Consider the following 10254-nt stretch of genomic DNA (forward strand, 5'->3'; position numbering starts at 1 on the left):
CTGTTGGGCCACGATGGTAGCGTATTTTAGCCCAATGTACCTGAAACCAAGATCACTTTCACAAAAGAAAAAGGCACGGTAAAGTAACCCTACACAAATCCCCTATCCCAAGAGACCCCTCAGCCACACGCTCTCGCAGAAAATCTCCAGAAAATCGAGGGGAAATCCGCAAAAACCCTATCCCAAAATCCCAACTCCATCACCCGCGAACCACTCGCAGTCGAGCCACTCCGCTGCTCAGTGCTCACTCCGGTCCGGCCATGGCGCGCGCCGGCGTCTCCACCGCGCCGCTCTCCCGCCTCCACTCCCTTCCACCACGGCCTTCCCTCCTCCACAACCCGCAGCCGAACGTCCTCCTCCTCCGTCCCCAGCAGCGCAAGGCGCCCGCCACCACCGCGGCGGCGCTACCGACGGCCGCGGACCTCCCGGAGCTATCCCTCCCGGCCGCGGCCGCCGCGGCGGCCGCGCTGGCTGCGGCGGTTTCTCTCTCCGACCCCGAGCGCCGGCGGCGCGCGCAGGCCGAGGCGGCGGGCGGCGGGGACAAGGAGGCGGTCCGCGCCTACTTCAACTCGACGGGGTTCGAGCGGTGGCGCAAGATCTACGGGTCGGCGACGGAGGGCGTGAACCGCGTGCAGCTGGACATCCGCGAGGGCCACGCGCAGACGGTGGCGGCGGCGCTGTCCATGCTCCGCGACTCCCCGCTGGAGCTGGCGGGCACCACGGTGTGCGACGCCGGGTGCGGGACGGGGTCGCTGGCCATCCCGCTCGCGGCCGAGGGCGCCGACGTCCTGGCCTCCGACATCTCGGCGGCCATGGTGTCGGAGGCGCAGCGGCAGGCGTCGCTGGCGCAGGCAACGGCGCCGGGGTCGACGACGTTCCGGATGCCCCGGTTCGAGGTCCGCGACCTGGAGAGCCTGGAGGGGCGGTACGACGTGGTGGTGTGCCTGGACGTGCTCATCCACTACCCGCGGGAGGAGGCGAAAGCCATGATCCGCCACCTCGCGTCGCTGGCGGACAAGCGGCTGCTCATCAGCTTCGCGCCCAGGACGCTCTACTTCGACTTCCTCAAGCGCGTCGGCGAGCTGTTCCCGGGCCCGTCCAAGGCCACGCGCGCCTACCTGCACGCCGAGGCCGACATTGAGGACGCGCTCCGACAGGCCGGATGGCGCGTCGCCAACCGCGGCTTCATCTCCACGCAGTTCTACTTCGCCAAGCTCTTCGAAGCCGTGCCCGTCGCCTCCTCGTCGTCGTAGCCGTAGGCCGGCCGACCGGCGTGTCGCCGGCTTTTGTGTTTGTTTGCCTCAGTCGACTGTTGGTAGAGCTGCAGACGGCCGCCGCCTAGCGCCGCGGCGGCGGCGGCGTGGCCTGTTTGTACAATTGTACTTGCAAGCTAGCTCCATTCCATACTCCGTAGCTTGATTGCTTTCCACGGAGGCTTCCATGGACAACTTGGTGGGTTCTATATCATCCCACGGAGGGCCTTGACCCAAAGCTCACATTAGAAGAAGAGACACATCTAGAAACGGATTTCTTACCATCCAGTGGCCTCAAGCCCTCGACTACCACGCTCGTTTTACAAAAGCTGTAACTAAAGACTCTTCGGCATGATTATTATCGTGATTTTCACTCATATTGGATGTGATATGGCTATTGATTTTCTATTCTAGTCGTAATTTCAGTTCTCATGATATATTTTTTTCTACTCCCTCCATCCTAAATTATAAGTTATTTTAAAAATCTTGAAGAGTCAAACTATCCTAAATTTGACCAAATTATATAATAAAATAATAATTATTATGATACCAACTAAGTATCACTAAATTTTTCTTTAATTATATTTTCTATGTTACAAACCTTAGTATTTCTCTTTATAATTTTGTTCAAACTTAAAAATATATTAACTCTCCAAAATTCTTGAAATGACTTACAATTTGAGACTGAGGAAGTACTATTTTATTTAATATACTAATATTCCCATCCCTGTTCATAAAAACTAAAAAGACCTATTTATAATTTTTAATTTGGCTATTACATAAAAATAGTGTACATGGAATCTTTATGTAGGAATCTTGTTTCACAACCGAATGAAAATCAGATATTATAATTTTTTGCAGTTTTTATATTTAGCTAATTATTTATATCTAGCTAAGTCATTATGAACCAATATTAATTTTGGGACTATTGGATAGCATTCATCGGCTTAAGATAGATAACTATATGAAACATTGGTTTAAGATAGATCACTATATGAACATAGAACTTTAGCAATGTAGCCTTGTGTTGGGAAGTAGCGCACTGCACTTCTCAACAACACGGTGGATTGGGAACCGTCTCACTTGGTGCTGTGAGAGGTCAAACAACAGTGGACTCAACAGTATCACGCTCCTTATATAGCGCTCGGAAACCGACCTAAGACAATTACAGAAATACCCCGTGACGGTGGGAAAATATCCCAGCATATTCTCATATTACAGTTTACTGACCCCAAGCCATTCATATAATTTCATACTACGAACTCTGCATGTGCCCCCCGTCTAGGGCTTCAACTGGTCGGAGCCCAATTCCACTTTGCCGGTCGTTCAGAGCTTTTTTTCCTAGCGAACGATCCGACCACGTCTTTTCTTTTCCCTTCTCGCTTCCTTTCCTTTTCCCAGTGAACCATCCAACAACTAACTCCCTCCCGTGTGTTGACGTCATTGCTGATGTCATGTTGAAAAAAGCAAAACATTTATTTCAAAATGTTATAACTTCTGAATAGTGTATCTATTTTTATTTGCGTCTGCATCACTGTGTTCTATGCGACGAGACGAACAAAACTAGACCCCACTTACATATGTTTTAAAGAATTTTATTTTATTAGTAATTTATGTGTATTATAGAATAACATAAAATTTATAGGCTATAACTTATAAGAATAACTTATAACATATAACTTAGCATATTTCTACTAATATATTGTGATACTAATTTGTACATTTAAGTTTTGAATATAACTTATACACCTAACTTTACATCTAAGCCATTCGTCAAGTTATATAACTTATAAGTTTTAAATATAACTTATATATCTAACTTTACATAAGTTGTGTTTCATAATTTTTGTGTTTCTAAAATTTGGTTCATTCATGTGTCTGTTAATGACTTTTGTGTTTGCAGTTTTTGCACAAATTAGTTAATTCGTTTCTTTGTGTTTAATGACTTTTTATACATAAAAGGTGTTTTTATAACTCTTAAGATTTTAAATTTTTTTTGCATAAGTTATATTTTATAACTTTCATGGCATAAGTTATATGATGTAAGTTAATATACATAAATTGGTAGCAGAAAAAATAAATCTTCGAAACATGTGCAAGTGGGGTCTAGTTTTGTTCGTCTCGTCGTGTAGAACACATCAGTGCAGACGAAATTTAAAAAAGATACGCCGTTCAGAAGTTATAGTATTTTAAAATAAACATTTCTCTTTTTCTATGACGTCAGTCATCCTTAAAAAGCAAACATGAATGTGGAAGTGCGGAAGAATCGCTGTGCATGTGTGGCTGGTTGCGAAAAAGAAAAAGAGGTGGGATTTTTTTTCTAAATAAGGTATGTCTGAAATTGATCGTTGGATTTGATATGGATGAACGTCCGTAATCTAGTGAGGTCGTGGTCAGAGGCTCAGATCCTTCGCTCGGCTGCAGATCCTTCGTCGCTTCCGCGTCGGAGGTTCCTCAGCCTGGCCGCGCCGGAGGTTCCTCGGCCCGGCCACTCCGGAGGTTCCTCAACCTGCTCGGCCATCGATCCTTCGACGCCTCTGCGTCGGAGGTTCCTCAGCCTGGATGCGTCGGAGGTTCCTCGGCCCGACCACTCCGGAAGTTCCTCGGCCTGCTCGGCCATCGATCCTTCGACGCCTCTTCGTCGGAGGTTCCTCAGCCTGAACGCGTCCAGGCTCCTCCCCTCCACCGCGTTCCTCGCCATCCTCGGACTTGAGAGGATCGGAGGCTCCCCCTTTCTCTGCTCGCGGGCCTCCGTCAGTGCCTCAGTCCCTGCACACACTTAGCATGACAAGACGAGTCGTAAACGTTAATCTTTCTCAGGATCCTCCGCATGGCATTCACACGGAGGTTCCTTGGGTGAAGGACATCCTTCGACGCTACCAAGGAGAAGGATGCGGCCATTCCCCAACACCTTGCAAAACCTGATAAGTTATTTTAACACTATAATATTAAGATAAGAAATGTTCATGATTTTCTTCTACAAACTTGATCAAAGTTAAAAAGAAGATTCAATTAGGACAATCCAAAACAAACTATAGCTTAGAAAGCATCAACCTTTTATCAAATCCATAGTGTACAACATTTCCTTCGTCAAAATAATCTGTACAGAATGTGTAGAATGCTTTCTCAAACTATGAATTATGAATTACAGAATTGGCTCAGATTTGTCCAGTCATAACCAAAATCTCATAATTTTGAATTACAGAATTATAGCATAATAATTTTTTATAACAGACAAATACATCTCTGATTTTTATAAGACACCGCAACCTCGTGGGTACCTAACCAATTAGCACTCCATTTCTGAAACTGAAACATACAAACATCAACTACCAGAGATTAGATCTGTGATGGACGAAACAGCTATAGGAAACTCTGTTACTGCTACAAGGCTTTAGTTTCATAAAAGAATACACTATAGCAATACAAGTACTTGGAAACAGCCAAAACAGGCTGTTCAGAGTGAAATTTACACAGTAATGCTTTGTAGCATTCGTAGACTCTCCGTCTCCAGTATATCACACATTAGGGCCTTGTTTAGTTCCCAAAAAATTTTGCAAAATTTTTCAGATTCCCCGTCACATCAAATCTTTAGACGCATGCATGAAGTATTAAATATAGACGAAAATAAAAACTAATTGCACAGTTTGGTCGGAATTGACAGTACATAATTGGATAATATTTGTCAAATACAAACGAAAGAGGTACTATTCATATTTTGCCAAATTTTTTGGAACTAAACAAGACCTCACTTCCCTTGCTCCCCACATTCTCACTCTGAACACAAACTAGACCTGCTACATCAGATATGTTTCTTGTTCAACTACAGAAACAAACAAATGTTCACAATTATTTTTTTTAAAAAATAAATCTTTTAAAACATTTATGCTGTTTGATGGATCATTTCATCCAAGGAACAGTCTCCCACTTTAGGAGCAGTAAAAGATCCCTCAAACACAGGCAAACCTCACCCACTCAGATTCATTTAAATTTTAAGATGAAAATACAACTATCTAAAACTAGTCAAACTGCAAGCAGGAGTGCAAACCAAGAATCTTCAATGTTCAATATTGATGCAGCTATTCCAAGATCCAACAGCAAATTTTAACTGACCAGGTAACATATTTGTTTATGCGGTGCCACACCACGTTTTCATGCAATCTGAAATGCCAGGCTACACTATGTCAACATGGATTTGTTGTCACCATGATCCCGGTCACAAGTTGAAAACTTGAAATCACTGGAAAAGGCAGGGTAGCATGAAGGAAAGATAATCATAACGAATATGACGGAACAAAATACTTGTCAAAGTACTCGCATGTCTCAGATTTCCCCCCTCTCATTGATTTAAGGAGGATCATTCATTCAAATGTACACTACAATATATATAGTACACCACCACTACAGCAGCAATGACAACAATTAGTTGCAAACTGGTTATTTCTTACAAACCCTAAACCCAAAGGTAGTAATTGCATGGAGTCAGACAAATGCAACAAAGAAATTAAGTCAGCATGAAGCAACAATATATATTCAACTAAAATGTGAAGGAAATCACATAAAGTCAGCATTATCGTTTTGTTTTCTTTTGGGGTGTGTATGGGTGGGTGGGTAAGGGGAAGGCTCAGCTTTGCCTTTGCTCATTCATCTTACTGTATCCCCATCATCTCTTATCACCAGATCAACTTGTTCTGACAAGCGGAGCTGCCGTAGTTATCACCCATGAAGAATGGCATGACCATGCAAGGACAATACCATTATCATAAGAACATAATTGAAGAGGTTTCCAAGAGAGGAAGGCAAGGACTCCAGTTTCGTACCCATAGCAGTCTTGATTGCTCAAAGGCACATATGTCAGCCTTCGTTATTGATCATTGCCTCAGTGGAATTTTCCATATTCGTAATTGAGGGGCACTCAGGTAGGAACTTATAATATGGAACTGACTTGGCACATTTGCCCTACTAACATTATCTCAAGTTAAAATCCAGCAGCAAAGCAAGTGAAGAACACAGCCCTATATCAGGGTACAGCATCAACAGGACATGCAAAATAGCACAAAAGAACGAGTAGATAAGAGCACAAGAGTACAAAGCAGAATAAAACTTTAACCAATTCAAAGAGCATATTAGCTGCAACAGCGGCCAAACCAGCCATCATAAGCCGGATTATTTATTTTATTTATTTATTTTGTGGGTGGTTGTGGGGGGGGGGGGGGGGGGGGCAGGACAAGAAAAGTCACATGAGTAGCTCAGATTTCAGATTTAAACATTATCAGGATTGCAACTGCAATTTGTAGTGGAAGCACAATGTAATCTCCCTTGCTCTCTGTCTCTCTTTCATGGCCACATAACTGGTTACTTGTTGCTACAACTGCCCAAAAAGGATGCTTGTCCAGGTGCATAGACAGAATTGCATTTTCTCTGGATAAAGTAGCAAGGTACAAGCCATCCTAGTTAAGCAACAAGCAGAATAGAATATCCCAGGGATTAGCTCTGAGAATGCTACAGAGCAGAAGCTCTCTAATGGAAAGTTCAGTCATCATAGCACTCAAGAGTAGTACAAATAAAGAAGTCATAAAGCCTCTGATATAAACCAGTCTTTTTGTATATATAAACACCAGAATGCCTCTAAGGACAAATTAGGAACCACTTCTAAGTATTGGTGGAAGAATGAAAGTAGTAAAATAAGAGTGTGCAAAAGAAATCAAATCATTCTTTAGAACAAAATGTGCAATTCTTCCACTTAAGTTTCAGCATCCCAACCAAAAACACGAATGTATGCATTCAAATCTACCCATGTCAAGAATCTTAGGCCCTGTTTGGATCCTTCCAGTTTTTAAGAATCTGGTTTTTGAAAACTGATAGGATCCAAACAGGCTAGTTTTTGCCTACTTTCTTGTGTCAGTTTTTGCCAGATTCTTAAAAGCCAAGAAGCTGTTATACCCAGCTTTTGCCAGTTTCTTGTGACCCTGTGAGCAATAAATGAAGTCAGATTATTAAAAACTTGGGGATCCAAACACCCTCCATCAGTTTTTGTTCAGAATCCATATTTTAGGAACTAGAGACAAAACTAGTTTTTAAGAATCTGAAACTCATACAAACAGGCCCTTATATGACATGAAATCAAAGCTGACAAACTCGTCCCATCAGTACCATGATCCTGGTCCCAAGTTGAAATCACTGAAAAAGGTAGAATACATTAAGAAAATAGAATCATAAACGAAAGTATATGATGAAACAGGAACAGCTCAGATTTGCCCCAGTATCAACACAATACTCACAGAAGAAATATATGTACTCCTTCCATCTCTCTCTAAACCCTAAGGCCTTGTTTGGATGTTGTCGTATTCACTTCAATCCATGTGTGTTGGTGTGGATTGGGGTGGAATTTAGTTCAAATTTCACTCCAATCCACCTCAACACATGTGGATTGATGTGAATCCGACTACATCCAAACAAGGCCTAAACCGTAAACCCAAACCCCTGCCCCACTAGTTGCAAACTGGTTGCTTGTGTATGGTACAAGCCATCCAAGTTTAGCAGCACATTGAGCAAAATACCAAAGGTGACAATTCAGGATGCTAAAAAAGTAATAGCCCTATGGGGCTGGGGCATTTGACATCACAGCCTTTGAAGAACAGTTCCAAACAAGAAAGCAAGATCAACAGACGAGCGACAACAAAATATCTGAAAAATGAAGGAATGCATAGGAACTACCAAAATGGATCAATTCTGCACCCTGCATCTGATATAAAGCACAAAATCTTTTTGTATATGTAAACACCACAAAAAAGTGAGACATGTACTACATGTGTGCAAAAAGAATGGTGGGAGAGGAGTCGAGGATGTAGTTTAGGGCCTGTTTGGAACACAGAATTCCCCATATTTTTTTCTCGAACATGCAGGAGACCTGTGTATCATTATATTAAGAAGAAAAAGGGGAATGAACCCTTACAAACCCCATATATCAGCAAATCAAAAGGCAAATTAGCTGCAACAGCGGCAAAACAAACCGTGATAAACCTCCATGGTTTTATGGTGGTGGTTAGAAGGGGGGGTGTTGAGTGGCTCAGATTTCAGATTTAAACATTATCAGGATAGCAACTGCAATTTGTAGTGGAAGCACAATGTAATCTCTCTTGATCTCTCTCTCTCTTTCATGGCCACATAACTGGTTGCTTGTTGCTACAACCGCCCAAAAAGGGTGCTCGTCCAGGTGCATAGATAGAATTGCATTTTTTAGGACGGAGGTAGCAAGGTACAAGCCATCCTAGGTAAGCAGCAAGCAGAATAGAATATCCCACGGATCAGCTCCAGAAATGCTACATTGCAGAAGCTCCCTAACTGGAAAGTTCAATCATCATAGCCACTCAAGAGTAGTACAAAAAAAAACTCATAAGGCATCTGATATAACAGGAACAGCTCAGATTTGCCCCAGTATCAACAGCGGCGAGACCAAAGTAAAATGTCCCAGATGCAACTGCAGGGGAAGGAGATCACCATTGAAGCACATTAGGAGAAGTATTCATGTTCCATACATCCATCCGTAGGGAAGATATGCGGACGAAAGTATACAACAGAACAGAAAGAGTAATGTCAAGTTGAATGGCTCAGATTTGCCCCAGTATCAGCACAATACTCCCAGAAGAAGAAACATGTACACCCTCCATCCCTCTCTAAATGAACTAGGATTGTTCATTTGGATATATACACTACTGCTACTACTACTAGACTGCCACAACACTGACAACAATAAGTTGCAAACTGGTTGCTTGTATATGGAACAACCAAACAAGCCATCCAAGTTTAGCAGCATATTGAGCAAAATACCAAAGGTGACAATTCAGGATGCTAAAAAGTAAACGCTCTATGGGGCTGGGGCATTTGACATCACAGCCACTGAAGAAATGTTCCAAACAAGAAAGAAAGATCAACAGACAAGCGACAACAAAATATATGAAAACCAAAGGAATGTGAGGTTTTGGAAACTGTTGGAGGAACCCAGCAAATGTGCTCCCAACTTTTTTTAGCCACTTGAAAAACTCATTGATTTACCAATTATTTTTTTGGGAACCATTGGAGATGCTCTGAGGTAGCAACTTATGAGATGGAACTGACTTGGCATAGTAGTTCAAATCCAGCAGGAAGGCGAGTGAAGAACGGCTTTAGATCAGGGTATTGGCATACAGCATCAGCAGGACATGTAAAAGAGCACAAAGAACAAGGAGATAAGAGCGTGCAAGAGTGCAAATAAAAAACAGAATAAAAGTTTGAAGCGATTCAAAGAACAGATAAAACTGCCATGGTAGTAGTGTGGTGGTGATGCGGGGGTGGGAGGCAGGTTTTCATACGGTAGTACTAGAATAAATAGGAGGTAACTTGAGTGGCTCAGATTTAACCATTATCAACATACCAACTGCAATTTATAGTGGAAGCGAGGGAGGGAGGGAGGGGAAGGGGTAGGGAGGCAGGCAAGCAGAGGGTGATGGAGGGAGATGGAGAGAGAGGGCAACACAGCAGGCCAAACCCGACTCAGAAGCCGCGTAGGAGTCTCCACACAGTTCCCATTCACTGCCGCCACCGATGCCAAGCAATGTAGCAGTGGCAAGGCGGCAATGTAGGGATTGGCACCTAAAGCGACTGCCGTTCTGGAGAACGGACCACACAACACCAATTCGATCTAAGCTGGCTGTAAGCTTGTACAGCGCACTTCTCCACTCCTCTCTCCACCTCAGCATTCAGCCTGCTTACAGCCTCTTATATATACTTGCTCTTATGGCCACAGAACTGGTTACTTGTCGCTACCACTGCCCCAAAAGGAATGCTTGTCCAGATGCATAGACAGAATTGCATTCTTGTTGGTACAGAAGTAGTAATGTACAAGCCATCCGAGTTAAGCAACACAGAGACTTAATCACATTTCTTCTTTGGACAGAGGTAGTAAACAATCCCGCCTAGTTAAGGAGCAAATGTAATAAAATATCCCAGGTGCCAGCTGCTG

General features: G+C 43.4%; 1 protein-coding gene across 1 annotated transcript; it reads left to right on the forward strand.

The window, feature by feature from the left end:
* LOC8069064 (magnesium protoporphyrin IX methyltransferase, chloroplastic) lies at positions 189–1661 on the forward strand. The gene has a single exon (XM_002436369.2). It carries the CDS (start codon positions 261–263, stop codon positions 1251–1253), a length of 993 nt encoding a protein of 330 aa, XP_002436414.1. The 5' UTR covers positions 189–260; the 3' UTR covers positions 1254–1661.

This window comes from Sorghum bicolor, chromosome 10 (genome assembly GCF_000003195.3).
Source record: "Sorghum bicolor cultivar BTx623 chromosome 10, Sorghum_bicolor_NCBIv3, whole genome shotgun sequence".
NCBI lineage: Eukaryota > Viridiplantae > Streptophyta > Magnoliopsida > Poales > Poaceae > Sorghum > Sorghum bicolor.